The following is a 19,290-nucleotide window of genomic DNA, read 5'->3' as shown; positions in this document are numbered from 1 at the left end:
TTCAAATCAATAGATAAACTTTTTCCCCTAATATCTGAGCCTAGATAACCATTTTAGAACTCTGGAACATATCCATGGATCATTCCAATTTACCTATTCCCTAGAATTTAAAACTATCCAGTAATGGCCTTTTACCAAAACTTAATTTCTGGGTTCATTATTTTCCAAGACTGAGTCCTCCTGTGGTAGTTCTAAAATCTTTGTTATTTTTCTGAATGCTTAAATTCAATTCCAGCTGAAAGCTCTTGATAAAAATCCCTGATATTGGTCTTCCCTGGTGGTGCAGTGGTTAAGAATCCGCCTGCCAATGCAGGGGACACGGGTTCGAGCCCCGGTCCAGGAAGATCCCACATGCTGCGGAGCAACTAAGCCCGCGAGCCACAACTACTGAAGCCCGCGCACCTAGAGCCCGCGCTCCACAACAATAGAAGCCACCACAATGAGAAGCCTGCACACCGTAACAAAGAGTAGCCCCCACTTGCCGCAACAAGAGAAAGCCTGCACGCAGCAACGAAGACCCAATGCAGCCAAAAATAAATAAATAAAATTTTTTTAAAAATCCCTCATGTTAATAAAGAGTTGGTGGTGGAAACTATAGTAATGTGTTATCTTTATTAATTTTCCTATTTCTAGGCCATAAATTATATCCTGATGGGTGCTCTGATGCAGGGAAATACCATTCAGAAATGTAACAGAACAGTAGTACCATAGGGAACTGGTTCAGATATGACCCTTTTGAAAAGGAAGAACGTCTAACCTCGGCAATTATTCATTGTAGGCAGCCTTCTTGCCATATCTCGTTTTCATCAGCTGGAAGCTCAATAATGTTAGTTTCAGCTGAACAATTTATATATGGATAGAACACTTTTTTAATCATGGTAGAAGACAATTGTTAACCTTCCTGATATAGAAACGTTGGCACAGAAGCCAGAAGTTATATGGTCCAGAAATAATTTTGCTACAAAATATATGTAGCTTCTGATGCAGTGTTATGTCATCATTCTGCCCTTAGCCATCCTGACTCATTCTTTGCATTGGTGTTCACATTGAATTAATATAAATTCAAGACAAAAATCTCTCCATATCACCTTAGGAATGCTGGATTAATTTTTTTGCTGTGTTAATAGTCCCTTATAATTCAACTTTACTAATGCATGTAACATTCATTTTAAACAATAGTAGCTTTATTTACAGGAGAAACACTAAGAGGAGATTTGACATAGTAGTTAAGAACACATACCCCAGGGCCACACAGAAATCTGCTGTTACCCTTATACCCATTCCTTTATAATGTGCATTTGGCTCCCGAGTATGTGCTCTTACCCACTGTATTAAATGTGCATTTGAATCCCAGCTCCGTCATTTAATAGCTTTAGAATTTGGGCACGTAATTTGACTGCTCTGTGCCTCATTTTTTTCATGAGTAAAATGGGAGTAACAGCACTTCATAGGACTGCAATGGGAATTAAATGAATTACTCCATATCAAGTGCTCCAGAACAGTGCTGGGTACATACAACATCCTCAGTAAACGCTAGCCACTGTTATTAGTTCTTATTTTAAATTAACTAAGAAAATAATTCACAATATAAAATTTGAACCTAAATATTGCATACAGTGTTAGGAAATCTGATAGTGCTTGAGGAAACTCTCGCAAGCTGAACGAGCACTGGCGTATCATGGAGAACCAGGGGAGGTTCAAGTCTGAAGTGCAGGAGCAGGTCTTGTTTCCAGCCTTACCAACCAGCAGTGTGACTCTGGGCGTGGCCTCCTCCTGTCCCATGGAGAGATTCATCTACATAGTCTCTGAAATTACTTCCAGCCTCAGTCTATTCCTTGAATTCACATTTTTTGTGTTCGGTCAGCTAAGTAGTACTATTTGTATAATCTGAACAGAAACAAATAAATACCTGCAAAATAGTTTTCATAAAGTTAAAAAAAGGTAAAGTAACATAGATAGAGCCCAAAGCCCAAAATATGAATGTGAGTGGCCTTGGCCCTTTAACGCATTTTGTTGTATGAACACCTCAATGAGAATTCCACTAAAGACTGGAGAGGAGAGCCTGTCTAGGATTTTACAACGCACAGTGTTGGGTCCAGCCTAGCCTTCTCAGGGCTGACCACAGGGGACTTCTGGCCTATGACTCCATTTCTAATCCTGATATTCTTATATTGACAACATGATAGCCCATAAATAGCTTCTCAGGAAAAAGCAAAATTGATCGCACATCATTTCAAATAAAATTAGGATAAAGACTTGATTTCTAAGACTCCTGGACTTCTGGAAAACTTTTTTTAACTGAGATGACTGAAATAAAAACTCCTGAAAAATAACGGAATGATGGTGTTTTATACACATTTATTTTAAAGCATAATATATAAGAAAAAGTAGAGTGTCTCACAAAGCATTTGATAAAAAATAGCTTTAAGTACAAATTTTAATCTCGAAAGTCTCTACCAAGGATAAGTATATACACTTTTAGTCATAAAAGTGCAATTTTAAAGGCAGATTTCAGACCTCTTAAGCTACATGATAGCTAATGGCCAGGACATTAAAAATGTGCATTTATAAAAATTTGAGGAAATTCATGAAAATGTTTTGTAAACATTATAAACAAACATCTACCATATAATGTGGGAGGTTTCATAATCTGCTTACAAATGCTTAAATCCTGTCTTTTATAACATTATCTTATAAAGTTATTATTATAAAGTTTTAAACATTCTGGTTTAGATTTCCTTATGTCACCTTCACTAATATCAAGCACAGGTCTGTACTACACATATATATACACTACTTTTTCCCTTGCATAATGTTCCTCCCTAAGAATATCTTTAGTCTGAGGAAAACTCAGAGCATAGCAAAATGCTGCTTTAACTGCTTAATTAAATGTTGAGTGTCCACGTGATCTGGAAATGCTGCTTCAGACTTTTGAGCAGCAATGTAGCTCCTCTGTAGATCTCCCATCTGTAAGAAAGACCAGACCAGAATAAGACCACAGAATGAGAACCAGAAAAAAAAAAAAAAAGAGACATAGTATCTGCACAATGTAGAAACCAAGGTGAATTGCTTGATTGTGCTACTTTGATTTAAAATTTTTTTCACCTAGATTACAACTCAATCTTGAAAAAACATGAGAAAAGTAAAATAACCAGTTAATAAATAATTTCTGCTCTATTACAGTTGTCTAGTTATGAATTCATAAACCTGTGTTTTCTTTTCCTGTCACTGATAGTTATCATAAAAATAAACTGATGTCTGCATGCTAAAACAGCCAGCTCGGTAAGAAAACTATTTGTAATGTACCACAGACAATGACATATTTTGATTAGGGTATTATCTTTTAGACAGAAAATTCAAGTAAAAACTATTGTATTTAAGATACAATAACATGCTCTGGGGGCTTTTAAATGGTTGCTAACACAGTAATGTTGGGCAGATAACCTGGTTTTAAAAGTTTATAAAGGACATATCTGATTTTCTTTTCTTTTTTTTTTTTTTGTGGTACGCGGGCCTCTCACTGTTGTGGCCTCTCCCATAGCGGAGCACAGGCTCCGGACACGCAGGCTCAGCGGCCATGGCTCACGGGCTTAGCCGCTCTGCGGCATGTGCCTCCTGCATCGGCAGGCGGACTCTCAACCACTACGCCACCAGCGAAGCCCAACATATCTGATTTTCAATAAACTTTGTGTTAAAGTCCAGTCCCCAAGGAAAACACACACAGTAACCAAATCCATCTGAATGTATCTTGATTCATGTATACATTTCTACAAAGAGAAAGCTTTTTAGTGTGTACACACCAAAAAAAACCAAAACAAATCTAGATCATTCACTTCTGGTAGTTTTTTGGTAACATGCATATGAATTAAAAACGTAAGTTTCCTTTTTTAAATCATAGCATTTCTTTTCAACATGCAATTTTCTCTTATGGAAATGTAGCCTTTGGCTTAAAGAAATATTTCATTTGCATTATATATTATTAAAATGTAATAATAGTCCTGAAAGAAAGTAATCAAGGCTTCTTTGTGGTTTAACTAAGTGGCAGCACAGTGCAGTGGAAAATATGTGGGAATCCTTGGGAGCTGGGCATGAATTCTGCCATGGGACTCCAGGGAAGTCTTTTAAGTTCCAGAAGCCCTGGGTTCCATTAGAATATAAGCTGCACGAGGTAGAGGTTTCTGTTTTACTCATTGCTAACATCCTCTGTGCCGACAACAGTGCCTGGTACGTAGCAGAGGCTCAACAAATGAAACATCAGTTGTATGAAAAAATGAGTAGGGGAGGTAAGTGTTACCTACATCACAGGGTTGTTGAGAGAATTAGCGGTTCAGAGAGCACCTGGAACAGTGGCCAGCACTTAACACGCACTCAAAAATGACAACTTATGAATAACAGCTTATTTTATTTTCAAAACAGAAATGAAAGTGCAAATGACTTCACATTCATGCTATGAAAAATGATTTTTATAATGTCTTTTGGTCTATAAAGAGTCTTTACATCAGCAAACATTTTTAGCCATTTCCTTATCCTCAAAACTCACCTTCCATGTTAAAGTAAGGTTTCCAAGTCAAAGTTATTAGATGACTTTTGTTTGTTTCCTCTTATTGTTAAAATGGCACACGATTCCTTTTAGCTCTTGGATGTTAACTGACTTGTAACACAGTATCAATGGTTGCATTTTTCCCATATTGTTCATAGCTAAAACAGCTTTCACTAATATCCCTAATTTTACAGCATCATGCCAGACTTGATGGCAATATGACCTACAAATGATATACAGGATTTCCTTGCTGCAAACGCTAATTACTAAATCCTTCCCAAACCAGGAGTTAATGAATAGTTTTTCAATGATTAAATGTCATATCTGAAAACATAAAATAATTCTTCTGCAATCTATAATGGTGTTAAGTTTAGCTAATATTCAGTGATAAATATACTTAAAGTGTATTAAACTGTCCCTCGAAGTGAAGACATATGTGTACATAATAATTAAGTGTTGAAAAAAATAATCTCTCAGGAAGTTATGGGTAGAATGTCCTTATTTAACTGCACATTGTTTTAAAAGCAAGAAATAAAAACAAACAGGTCAGATGATAAATTGACAAAGAAAGAGAATACCTTATCAGAAACTGTTGCAAAATTAAAATGCGGTTCATACATGTGGGGTGCTAAAGATGAAGCAGTTTGTAACAGTGCTCTTGCCTGTGTTAAAAAAAAAAGGAAAGAAAAGAGAAACCAAAGCTATATGAGCATATATTAGCACTGTATTTGTGATTTTTTTTGTTTATTTTGGTAAAAGAATACTTTACCCAGGATAGGACTTTAATAAACAAAACCCTGTAATAAATAAGATGAATTCCTCATGAAATACAACTTACTGATAACCAGGAACTACCTATATCTTGCCAAAATTATATTAATAATAAAATGCTTCAAAATATGGAAAAAATGATGGAATCCAAAAGTTATGTGAGAAACACTGATCTTACAAAGTTTATATTTCAGTATGATGTACAACTGAAAAATAATGCTCTCAATGCTAAAAAGTCTTATTAATCTAGTTTTTGTTGATGTTGATTGATTCAGTAGGCTTCTAATTACCTGTTCTCTAATGCAACAACAAAAAACACCAAAAAACCACTGTAAATTCAAATCCCCAATTTCTGTGCTGGATGACACTGAGCAAGCATTTATTATACTGCTGACCTGAAAATGACAACTGAAGGCGACTGAAAATGACAAGCTTTCTGTTCTCTAAAGTACTCAAAAGACAAAATTCACATCATTCTTTTGTCCCCTCTAGACTCAAAGGATCACACATTGCAGAGACCACTGAGAGACACGAGATGCCCGTACACTCATTGTTAAGATCACAAACTCAGCATTCCAAGCTGCCGAACAGCCTTTCAACTTGTAGCCAATCTTCTATGTATGACCCTGAGGACAAATTCTTTTATCTTTTTTTAATGGAAAATAAATAATAGTTTAAATAGGATAGCGGATATTAAATTTTGTTTTATGATTTGCTATTTTTTTTAATTGAGCTATAATTTTTAATAATAATGAAACCTTTCACCAAAACATTTCCAATCAATTGTATGCTGGAGAAACTACAGTAAGTAGGAGGGAAAGAAAATCACCAACATGGAAACAGAGAAAATCATAAAGAACACTTGCTTCAAATGGACACAGGCAAAGTTCTATGACAGAACAAGTTCCCAGTTTAGTTAGTTTTTGTTTAAAAAATACAAATCCATCTTTTTGGGAAAATTTTGTGAAACAAAGGCAGCATCCAGTGACGTTTCTTTGCTTGTTTTATTAAGTTTATCAACGTGCTTAGGAGACCAGGATGGAGGTTAACATCCTGGCGTGCTGCTCACTACGTCTGTGACCTTGGGTAGTTACTTACCCTCCTCTAGTCTGTTTCTTCATCTGTAAAACAGAGAATGTAATATCTATCGATGTTGATTGCCATTAATATTGTATGAGTGTATTCAGCATTTTAAACTTCTTGTTATGTAAATAATAACAGTAATAATAATAAAAGTTATTAAGCATCTATCATGTGCTTTTACTAGGCCAAGGGCTTTGCATGCACAATCTGCTCATCTTCACAAGCACACCTTCGGGTCAGTACTGTTATTACCCTATTTTATTTATCATCCACTCATTCCAATACCAAGCACCTACCGAGTGTCAGGCAATGTTTTCGATACTGAAAATATAGCAGTTAGAAGACACAGAAGGCCCCTGCTTTCATGCAGCTAGCATTCTACATTTTACATATAAAGATGAAAATATCTGGTAAAATGGTAAGTATTGTGAAGAAAAAAATAGTAGGAGATGTGATAGCACCTGAGGGCTCCTTTAGACTGATGTTCAAGCAGGTCTTTCTAAAAAGGCGGTAATTAAGCTAAGACCTGAATGATAAAAAGAAAAGAGTCATTTCAGGATCTGAAAGTATTTTCCAAAGGCACTACAGTAAGAACAGGCACTGCCCAGCAGCTAGCAGCTAATGTTTCTGGAAGTCAGTAGTGAAGGAGTAGTGGCAAAAGATACAGTCCGGCGCGACCCAGAGGCTAGATTAGGTGGGGCCCCGTAGGCTAAGGTTTGAAGTTCAAATTTTATTCCAAGTGCAGGGAGGAGCCTTTGGAGGATGCTAAGCAACGTAGTAATAAATAATCTTGTTTTTTGAAAATATCCTCTAGGCCAGCGGTCCCCAACCTTTTTGGCACCAGGGACCGGTTTTGTGGAAGACAGGTTTTCCACGGGCGGGGGTGAGGGAGGGGGGCACGGTTCAGATGGCGATGGGGAGCGATGCGGGGCGGCAGATGAAGCTTCCGCTCGCTCGCCCGCCGCTCGCCTCCTGCTGTGCCGCCCAGGTCCTAACAGGCTTCAGCCCAGGGGTTGGGGACCCCTGCTCTGGGCTGCTCTGAGGGAGATGTACTATAGGGTGCTACTCCTTGCTGATGGAAGTGGAAACAAAAGCAAGAGCTAGGAGACCCTTGTAGTCACCCAGGCAGGAGATGAGAGCAGCTTGGAGAAGGGGGCCGGGAGGGGAGGACTGAAGAGGTGGGGGTAGAACTGACAGGGCTCACTGGACAGCACGGAGGCAAAGGGTGGCAGGGAAGGCACTCAGAAAAGACAGGTTTCGAGGGTGGGTCCTAGGATTTTGGCTTGAGCAGCTGGATGGTGGATGTGGGGCGGTGTGAGTGGTGGAACAGTTCACGAAGATAGGGAAGCCTGGGGAGGTGCAGATTTGTCCTAATAAAATCAAGTGCTCTATTTTGGATACTGAAAGGTTAAGTAACTTGTCCAAGGTCACACTGCTAACACGTGACAGAGCTGAGATCAAACCCAGGCCAGTCAGGCTCCAGAGCTCATTTTAAAATTATAACGTAAAGAGAGCTGCACGTGACAGCTTTTCTTTGAAGAAAGAAGACTGTCCACAGTAACCCAGTAGTTCACTGACCTGTTCGACATGGCCCTTCCGCATCTCCAGCACGGCCAGGTTGTTGTAGGCCTCTGCGTGGTTATTGTTGTTGACCAGAGCCAGCCTGAAGCACTGATGGGCCAGATTTGTATCTCCTATTCCCTACAAAAGAAAAGCACAAACTCGTACACACAAATCCATTCACTTCCCCCTGCCACCTCCGTCCTCCTTTCCTCATACAAATCTTGTGGCCACCACAGAATAAACAACATAGTACCAACACAGGAGTCAAGTGTGAATTGTACATAAGAGGATTTAACCTAAGAAGATAAAATGAGCTGCAGTGACCCCTAGCAATCTCCAAATTGCTACAAAGGCTGTAACCAAACCTGGATTTCCAATATCTGAAAACTTCTTCAAACTAACATGTGGCTATCTTCTCTATTACAGAAATTATATTACAGAAACAACATACCACAGCTACATGTCCCAAGTTGTACCAGACGTCAGCTATCTCTTCTTCATTTTCAGCCAGAGAAAGGGCACGTTCAAATGAGGTCAGAGTCATATCATACTGCTGGGCATAGAAGCAACAGAGCCCCAGGTTGTTAAAAAGCTGGCAGTTATACACACCCATCTGCAGGAGTCGCCTTTTGGAAAAAGAGCACACATAGTTTGGTGTCAGACCAACTTTATAAATATTAAGACATATTTTTTACAAAGTTAGAAATGAATTCACTTTATAATTTTTAATACCCTCCAAAGAACATAAAGTATTATAGTAAATGAAAAATATTTTAGAGCAAATACAAAAGCATGTCTTTTGTAATGGTACTAGTCATAGGAAATGCATCCAGAGGCAAGGTCAGAAATAACTTACATCACTTTTTTTTTCCCCAAAAGCTTTGTTAGAGAGTCAAAATAATCAATAAATAGTCACATAAAGTAAAACCCACACATTTTTGCCTCATACAGCTTTGGTGCTTGTAGGTAAATTTCTAAGAGCTTCTAGTCAATTTGAGGCCTGTGTTTAGCATTTACCGCCAAGTTTTCAGCTGAGTTGGATGCTGTTTTTGGTTATTTGTATTGTGTGGTTTAGCTGCATCTAACGACCTCCGATGAGCTTCTACTCAGGAAGACAAGATTGTCAGAGGATCCTCATGTTATCCACTTAGCTTTCACACTGCAGCTCAAGAACCTCATTTTGCTTCTATGTGTCATTAATCCCAAAGGATGAGAGTTCAAATAAGCATATGAAAATCACCCCAGCTGCCCCAAGGAACCCATGAGCCACTGTGGGGGTAGGCGAGTGGAGTCAGCTGTATGTGCACAGGCTACATTCATCTTATTGTTTTATGCTTCAACATATATTTGGAAAGAACTCTTGTCAGTTGCCAGTTATCTCCTTGTATACTACCCAGGGGCTAAAGAGGAAATCATAATTAAAAAATTAATTTCAGGAACCATCTATAGGATAAAATAAGTACGTGTTCAAAGAACCAGTGAGAATAATTTGTTTAGATTTTGAAAAAATATTTGGACAAGAGTTGACAATACTTCACAAAACCGGAATCCTGTTTAAGGTCCTCGTCAGGATTAGGGCCTGGGGCCCACTGCTCTTTGCAAATCACATTACTATTTTACCTTCAGGGTCTTGATATTATGTACAGTGGTATTAATGGAGGCAGTGATGTGGAAGTGCTTCTAGGAACTGTTATTGGCGGATAACAAAACGGCCAATTTATACAATGACAAGGTGTTTAAAACTCAGGCAATTATCCAGGTGTGTTTCTGCAAGATGCCAAATACTTGTGCATTTCCAAATTATTAGATATAGCTTTAATATTCATAAAACATCTGGGTGCTTGAATTTTTAGTCTCATATAGACATGGCCTAAACATTATTTCTCTACATTTTCATCCCATCTTTATTACTGTTGCATCACTATTTCATAGGAAAGCAGTTCTACAAATTGAATGTAAAGTGCACCTGTAAAACCGGAGGGCTACTTCTGGTTGATCAGAGTAAAAATGGTTGCTTCCAATGCATGCAATGGCTTCCACATGAGTATTGTCCTGTTTCAAAACCTCTTTGTAGTATTCAGTGGCTGATGAAATATTGTTCATTTCCTATTCTCCATCAAGACAGAAGAGCAATACTGTATTAATATTGGACAAGAAATTATTTTTATTCTGACTGGTTTAGATTATTTTATTCAATTAAATATTTATTAAGAGCCTACCATATGCCAGACTCTGTTCTAGGCCCTGGGGACACAATGTGAACAATAAGATAAAATTACAGTCAGCCCTCTGTATCTGCAGGTTCTGTAACCACAATTTCAACAAGCCACAGATCAAAAATTTTCAGAAAAAAATTCCAGAAAATTCCAAAAAGCAAAACTTGAATTTGCTGCACTAGCAAGTATTTATATAGCATTTACAGTGTATTTATAGCTAGTTATATAGCATTTACACTGTATTAGGTATTATAAGCAATCTAGAGATGATTTAAAGTATACAGACGGATGTGGGTAGGTTATATGCAAATCCTATGCCATTTTATATAAGGGCCTTGAGCGTCCATGGATTTTGGCAACCAAGGGGTCCTGGAACCAATCCCCCCTGGATACGGAAAGACGGCTGTACTGTCCTCAAGGAGGTTACATCTGGTAGGAAGACAAACAAATGAACAACTATCTAAGAGGAAGTTCTTTCAGTTTTTCACCACTGAGTATGATGTTAGCTGTGGGTCTGTCATATATGGACTTTATTATGTTGAGGTATGTCCCTCTATGCCCATTTTCTTGAGAGTTTTTATCATAAATGGATGCTGAATTTTCTCAAAAGTTTTTTCTGCCATCTATTGAGATGATCATATGGTTTTTAGTATTCAAGCTGTTAATGTGGTGTATCACATTGATTGATTTGCGAATATTGAAAAATCCTTGCATCCCTGGGATAAATCCCACTTGATGATGGTGTGATCCTTTTAATGTATTGTTGGATTTGGTTTGTTAATATTTTGTTGAAGATTTCTGCATTTCCTCTAAGATCAGGAACAAGACAAGGATGCCCACTCTCACCACTTTTATTCAACATAGAGTTGGAAGTCCTAGCCACAGCAACCAGACAAGAAAAAGAAATAAAAGGAATCCAAATTGGAAAGGAAGAAGTAAAACTGTCACTGTTTTCAGATGACATGAGACTATACATAGAAATTCCTCAAGACACCACCAGAAAACTACTAGAGCTCATCAATGAATTCAGTTACATTACAGAATACAAAATTAATACATAGAAATCTGTTGTATTTCTATACACTAACAACAAACTATCAGAAAGAGAAATTAAAGAAACATCCCATTTACCATTGCGACAAAAAGAATAAAATACTAGGAATAAACCTATCAAAGGAGGTAAAAGATCTATACTTGGAAAACTATAAGACACTAATGAAAGAAATTGAAGACGACACAAACAGATGGAAAGATATACTATGTTCTTGGATTGGAAAAATCAATACTGTTAAAATGACTATACTACCCAAGGCAATCTACAGGTTTGATGCAATCCCTATCAAAATAGCAATGGCATTTTTCACAGAACTAGAAAAAGTAATTTTAAAATTTGTATGGAGATACAGAAGACCCTGAATAGCCAAAACAATCTTAAGAAAGAAGAACAGAGCTGGAGGAATCATACTTCAGACTATACTACAAAGCTACAGTAATGAAAACAGTATGGTGGACTTCCCTGGTGGCCTAGTGATTGGGATTCTGGGCTTTCACTGTGGTGGCCCGGGTTCAATCCCTGGATCCCTGGTCAGGGAAATCCCGCAAGCTGCACGGTGCAGCCAAAAACAATAACAACAAACAAACAAAACCAGTATGGTGCTGGCATAAAACCAGACAGACATATAGATCAATGGAACAGAACAGAGAGCCCAGAAATAAAACCAGGTACTTATGGTCAATTAATCCACCACAAAGGAGGCAAGAATATACAATGAAGAAAAGACAGTCTCTTCAATAAGTGGTGCTGAGAAAACTGGACAGTTACATGTAAAAGAATGAAATCAGAACATTTTTTCACACCATATTCAAAAATAAACTCAAAATGGATTAAAGACCTAAATGTAACACCAGAAACCATAAAACTCCTAGGAGAAAACATAGGCAGAACACTCTTTGACATATATCGTAGCAATATTTTTTTGGATCTGTCTCCTAAAGCAGGGGTCCCCAATCCCCAGGCCATGGACCAGTATCGGTCCGTGGCCTGTTAGGAACTGCTCCACATAGCAGGAGGTGAGCAGTGGGCAAGCGAGCAAAGCTTCATCTGCAGCTCCCCATTGCTCCCCATCACTCACATTACCACCTGAACCACCCCCCACCCCCATCTGTGGAAAAATTATCTTCCACGAAACTGGTCCCTGATGCCAAAAAGGTTGGGGGCCGCTGTCCTAAAGCAAAGGAAATAAAAGGAAAAATAAGCAAATGGGACCTAAATAGACTTAAAAGCTTTTGCACAGCAAAGGAAACCACTGACAGAATGAAAAGACAACCTAATGAATGGGAGAAAATATATGCAACTCATATGACTGATAAATGGTTAGTATCCAAAATATATAAACAGCTCATACAATTCAACATCAAAAAATAAACAACCCAATTAAAAAATGGGCAGAAGACCTGAATTGATATTTTTCCAAAGAGGACATTCAGATGGCCAACATAGACATGAAAAGATGCTCAATATCATTAATCATCAAAGAAATGCAAATTAAAGCCACAATGAGATATCACCTTACACCTGTCAGAATGGCTGTCATCAAAAAGACCATAACTAACAAATGCTGGCAAGGATGTGGAGAAAAGGGAACCCTCGTACATTGTTGGTCAGAATGCAAATTGGTGCAGCCACAGTGGAAGACAGTATGGTGGTTTCTCAAAAAACTAAAAATACAACTACCATATGACCCAGCAATTCCACTCCTGAGTATATATCTGAAAAAAACAAAAACACTAATTCGAAAAGATTCATGCACCCCAAAGTTCATACAATTGCTAAAATATGGAAACAACCTAAATGTCCATCAATAGATGCATGGATAAAGAAGATGTGATTATATATATATATATATGTATACACACACACACACACACACATAATAGGATACTACTCAGCCATAAAAAAGAGTGAAATTTTACCATTTGCAACAACATGAATGGACTTGGAGTGTATTATGCATAATGAAATAAGTCAGAGAAAGACAAATACTATATGATGTCACTTATATATGTAATCTAAAAAATACAACAAACTAGTGAATATAACAAAAAAGAAACAGACACAGATATAGATAACAAACTAGTGGTTACCAGTGGGGAGAGGGAATGAAGGATGGGCAAGACAGGGACAGGGGATTAAGAGACACAAACTATTATGTATAAAATAAGCTACAAGAATATATTGTACAACACAGGAAATATAGCCAATATTTTATAACCATAAATGGAGTATATAACATTTAAAAATTGTGAATTATTATGTTGTACACCTATAACTTATACAGTATTGTATATCAACTATATCTCAATTAAAAAATTACATCTATTAAATTTATCACCAATTTCATCAATACTATTAGTATTATGAAGATGGTTTTGACCCTATAGACTCCTAGAAAGGACTTCCCCAGGAATCTCTGAACCACACTTTGAGAAATGTTGATAATTAGAATGATTTGGGGGCCTTTCTTCCCACTCATTCCCTCATTCCCTCATTCCCATGAGGCAAATGAGTATGGCTGTCTCAGCCCCTTCTGGGTCTCTTTAGAAGTCAACTTTCCTATAAGATGCCCACATTCTCTTCCCTGCTGTGTAGAGCAGGCTCTCCTGGGTAGGGTACACTCATGTCTGTGACAGGATGGATTAGTCTGTGTAACTCAGAGATAGAACAATATTAAGTCCTTTTGGTCATAATCTAGAGCCACATGCTCCAATTCTGCTTTTATCAATAATAAAATTAATGGTTTATCCTCCATTTGTGTGAATCTTGTATCTACTTTTCAGTTGGTTCTCAAATTGGAGAAACAGGAGTGTTATTTATTAGTCCCATAAAACCCTGATATAACATCCACAGATTGATCCAAACTCATGCTTTATATATATTTTTTCACATGCTTTATATTTGAAATTCTTATTCAAAGTGCTTCCAGGATTTGGCTCCTAAAGAGAAGAGGCTTTTTCATTCATTGCTTATAGCTGAAAAATAACTAAACTGTTTTCAAAACACAGGGATGTTGATACATTTGTTAGTTAATTCTGAGTTAATTTTCTCCTGAATTCTACACTGCTTTTATACACAACTATTCCACGTTCTTAATATTTTAAGAACATAAGAACCCATTGAAAAGTATAAAAAATAATTTCAATAGAAGTATATTTTCTATTTTTTGGTAAAACAAAAGCCTCGTAAAACTAAAAGGAAACAACAAATGAGCATCTTAACTCACCACCCTGTAATCCCCACCCCTATACATACAATAAGTCCTTCCCTGACATGGGCTGTTTGTGTCCTCCCAAAATTCATATTGAAGCCCTAATCCCCAATGTGATAGTATTTAGAGGTGGAACCTTTGGGAAGTAATTAAGACATGAGTGTGGAGCCCTCATAATTGGGATTAGTGCCCTTAAAGAAGAGACACCTGAGAGATGATCTCTCTCTCCACCATGTAAGGAGAGAGGAAGAAGGTATCCAGACCAGGAGGATCCCTCACTAGGAACTGAAATGGCCAGCACCTTGATCTTGGACTTCCTAGCCTCCAGAGCTGTGAGAAATAAATTTCTGTTGTTTAAGTCACCCAGGTTATGGTATTTTGTTATAGTAGCCCAAGTAGACCAAGACTTTCTCCTTCCAAAGAATAATCTTCACACTCAGGATGTGACCTGACCAGTGAGCCTTAATGGCCCCATGAACCATGGGGCCCCCTGAACATGACTTATCTGGTTTCCAGGGCAACAGCACCCCACAGTACAAGGCTTCATTCAGCATTACAGCTGCCAAACTTGGTGTATTAGTCTGCTTGGGCTGCCATAACAAAATACCATAGACTGAGCGGCTTAAACAATAGAAGTTTATTTTCTCACAGTTCTAGAGGGTAGAAGTCCAAGATCATGGCGTCAGCATGGTCGAGTTCTAGTGAGGACTCTCTTCCTGGCTTGCACCTTCTCACGGTCTCATGAGAGAGAGAGAAAGAGAGACAGAGAGAGAGGGCTCAAGTACTTTCTGTTGTCTCATCTTATAAGGGCACTAATCCCATCACAAGGGCCCTATCCTCGTGAGCTCATCTAATCCTAATTATCTCCCAAAGGCCCTATCTCTAAATACCCTCACATTGGGGGTTAGGGCTTCAACATATGAATTGGGAGGTGGGGGGAGGGGACATAACTCAGTCTGAAACAGGTGGTAATGTCCAATTCAAAGAAGACTCCAGCCTCAATGGTCAATTGTTTCAAGGCTTTCAGTTCTATAAAATTACTTTAGTAGTCTGTATCTGTTAATCCCATACTCCTAATTTGTCCCTCCCCAACTCCCTCTCCCCTTTGGTAACCCTAAGTCTGTCTTCTATGTCTGTGAGTCTGTTTCTGTTTTGTACACCTGAAATTAAGACAATATTGTAAATCAACTATACTTCAATAAAAAAGAAAAAAAAGAACATCTTAGAATGTTTGTATACTTGATTGATGGGCATGGACTTAATTTATGTAATCTCTAGGAATTTTAGACTGAAACTAACATGTTTTTGACAACCTTACATGCAGTTTTTCAAACTTGTTATTATAAAATACGTGCTGATGTTAAATAAATTTAAATGCATGTTTAAAAATCTTGTAATTACAAATAGCCTCCAAATGGCTTGTACCAATGTACACTCCCAGCAACAATGTTCATACGTGACCTCTGTTCCTCCACACCCTTGACAACCTTAAATGCCACGGAACTTATTCATCTTTGTTAACTGATTAAGTAAAAACTGACACTATTGTTTGAATGTTTATTTCTTTAATCATTACTGAGGTTAGACATTCAATACACCAGGTATTTACATTTCTTTTTCTGTGAATTGTGGATTCATGTCTTTTGCCAGTTTTCTTATCCTGTCTCTTGTCCTTTTATTATTTGTTTATGTGTATGAGGGGCTTGGGTGGGAAACCACCCTCCTGGGCTCAGGAGAGCTGAAGACACAGCTGTAGCTCGGGGATCCCTGGACACCGACTGTTTTCTCCTTCCGGATGCAATGAGCCTGTGCTGATGCTGAATTCAGTTCAAAACCCAGTGAGGCCCTGTGTTTATAAACATTCCCTTCAGAGGAGCACAGATGGTTTGGTTGAGTTATTCCAGATGTGTGTTAACCGGCGCCGGTATGAAAGGGCAGTGGGGTAGCTGAAATGCAGCTGGGGTTTGGCGGTTGTCTCGTCTCTGAGGGGACTTTACTGGCGTGGAGACGGTCAGCAGCCACTGTGTGGGCTGGAAGGACAACAACGGTCACACTGTGATCTCACCTCCACAACTGCTCTGAGGAAATACCGAGTTTCCGTGTTTACATGCTTGACCAAAATGAGAATTTATAAGTTTGTGTATGCACAGGTATGTGTCTATGTGTAATTCTCCATCAATTGGAAACCACCTGAAACCCAGCAATTGTTAAGCAATGTATAAACTGAGGAAATGAAAAGAAGTCCTTTTTTCTGTCCCAGGTACGGCAAATATGTGCCCTGTTTGATATTTTTACCTTTTTTTGTTTGGGTTTGCTTTTATTGGTATTTTTGTTTTTACAATATAGAAAAGTTAACTTTTACGTTCTCAAATTTATCAATTTTTTTCTGTTATGGCTTTCTGACTTAGTATCATGCTCAGGAGGGTCTTCCCCATTCCAAGTTTATACAGATAATTCATCTGTATTTTCTTCTGGAACATTCATGGTTTTAAATCTTTGAGGCACCTGGTAGCAATGGGTTCTTTTAGTATAAGAAATCATTACTCATCCAGCTCTATTTCTAAACTATTCAATAATCCAATAATCCAATTGGTTTAATAGACAATCTTTAGCACATAAATTTTCATATGTATGAATAAACACAGATTCTATTTTTGTCCTTTAAATAATATCTTCAAGCATATAAATGTCACTTCAAGTGTATAAACAACCGTGGTATCATTTAAGTGATTTTATAGTAGCTATTAGTGGTTATTTTTGAACCAATTCACAGAATATTAACTCTAATTAGATTTTTAGTTATTTAAAACAAAACTGCAAATAAGAAAGTGAATTTTGCAATGATCCTCAAACTCTGTTATACTTCAGAATCACCTAGTGAGCTTGCTAAGCAGATAAAAATCTACATCCCACCTTCCAGGACACCTGATTCAGAAGGCAGAAAATGGGCCTCACTCTCAAAACACTCCCAAAGTCACTTCTATTCACAGTAAAGTTCAAGGACCACAAGAATAATATTTCCTAGGGTAATGTTTCTCATTCCAAATACCTTTTAACATAGAACAATTCAAATAAAGTTTACCATACAAAGATTTCCAGTGTATTCCTTTTCTCCTTATGTGACAATGGATTGAGGGTTAATTACTAAAGTTTGTTCCTTAGCGTTGCAGCCTACACAACATATGCCTTAAGGGATTTCTGCATGTCTATCATACTTTTCTCTGGAGGGATTCTTTCCCTTTATGTTCTTTTTTTTAAATTTATCACTTTCATTTTGGTCTTCTTTCTTCTAAATGAACATGTTGTGCTGCCTATTGTTCATTGCTTGTTCTGTACAGAAACTTGTTTAAAATGATTTATCCTTGCTAATTTTATTTGGTTGTGGTTTTAATTTTTCTTGGGGCCTTTTGTTTATTCATTTGAAAGACAGACCTTTATTTGAACTGTTCTATGTTAAAAGATATTTGAAATTAGAAACATTTAAATCCCTATCTCATACCATTCTCTATACCCTTCTATATGTCTGAAATACTTCATAATAAAAACTTAGTTTGACTAATGCATACACTAAAATCTCTTATTCTGTTGGTAAATCACAGGCCAACAATCATAATTTTATAAACTGTTATCCTTTATAAGACCCCAAGGGACTATGACCTTACTTAAGTAGCATACAACCTCAATTTTACAATAACTTTTTGAATGATATGAACCTTACCTCATAGATCCTGGCAATTCCACAAAGTAGGGCTACTTCTCCTGGAAACTTATCTAAGCCTTGTTTGAAAAGATTTAAAGCAGTCACAGGTTGATCCAATGAGATGTAAACCTAAAACCAAGATACATTTCGATAAAAGTACTGGTTCTTAAAATAATAGCATTTGTTATGACAAGTTTATAATTATTGCTTAGTAACAAATTATCTCCTAGATATTACAGTATAAAAATTTCAGAAATCTGTTGGATTAATTTCCAATAATGATACTATACTTTTATATCCACATGTTGTATATGAAGCATTCATTCATTTATTCATTCAGCAAACACTTACTGTGGACTTACTATTGTCACAGAGACTGGCCAGGACTAGAAAAGAAAGGATCAAGGGAAAATCTTTCTAGGATGGAACAGACATAAGTATATCTATAGGCTGGCACTATAAAGACCAATTATGAGGCTGATTTTGAAGATGCTGGAGAAAGAGGGACGACCCATGGAAGAAGGTCTGAGAAGGAGCAGCCGGGGAGAGCCTCTGGAGATGGTGGTTTGGGAGAAGGACCCTCGGAAATAGAGGAGAAACAGGTTTATAGGGTACAGGGTCAGGGAGTTGAGAGGGTTGGCACTTGATAGTTTCTGCTTAATTAGCAACTGGAACATTAGCGTGGATAAACCATATACTTATTAGGAATTTCTAAAATAAGAGAATTATAGTTTTATGTATAGAAACATAAGATTATGACATTTTTTTCTTCATGACCTTGGATCCTCTGTTTCTTCCTAAACATTCAGATTGTGCTTTGAAGAGGCCCAAATGGATACACAAAAAACTGCTTGCAGTGTTTACTGCTAAAGTATGAGATTAGAGGGAAGGGTATGGATGAAAACTTTTCAATTATTACCTTACATGCTTCTGAACTGCTTTTTAAAATATAGTAAGTATATAATTCCATATACTATGTAATATAAAATATTTAATAATTTTTAAATTAACAATCTAAAATTTTAAGAAATAATGTGGTTCCTAAAATCTGCTTGGTCTCTATTACTGAGCAATAATTCCTTCACATATTAAAGAAAATAAGTAAATTGTACCTCTATATAGTCATGTAGGCAACAGTGGATTTAAACAAAT

General features: G+C 37.3%; 1 protein-coding gene and 1 pseudogene across 1 annotated transcript in view; one reads left to right on the top strand and one right to left on the bottom strand.

Annotated features, from left to right (window-relative positions):
• LOC101283613 (elongation factor 1-alpha 1-like) overlaps positions 1-19,290 on the top strand; it is a 168,744-nt pseudogene that overhangs the window by 110,636 nt on the left and 38,818 nt on the right.
• Positions 2,339-19,290, bottom strand: part of TTC8 (tetratricopeptide repeat domain 8) — a 50,539-nt gene continuing 33,587 nt past the window's right edge. Inside the window, exons 9-14 of the mRNA XM_049705446.1 lie at positions 18,157-18,267; positions 9,924-10,063; positions 8,409-8,583; positions 7,973-8,095; positions 5,119-5,202; positions 2,339-2,967 (exon numbers count right to left, since the gene is read on the bottom strand). Coding sequence (XP_049561403.1) covers positions 2,851-2,967; positions 5,119-5,202; positions 7,973-8,095; positions 8,409-8,583; positions 9,924-10,063; positions 18,157-18,267 — 750 coding nt within the window. The 3' untranslated portion in view covers positions 2,339-2,850. The remainder of the gene's footprint in view (positions 2,968-5,118; positions 5,203-7,972; positions 8,096-8,408; positions 8,584-9,923; positions 10,064-18,156; positions 18,268-19,290) is intronic.

The sequence above is a fragment of the Orcinus orca genome, chromosome 2 (genome assembly GCF_937001465.1).
Source record: "Orcinus orca chromosome 2, mOrcOrc1.1, whole genome shotgun sequence".
Lineage (NCBI taxonomy): Eukaryota > Metazoa > Chordata > Mammalia > Artiodactyla > Delphinidae > Orcinus > Orcinus orca.
This window is presented reverse-complemented; position numbering and strand designations above follow the sequence as displayed.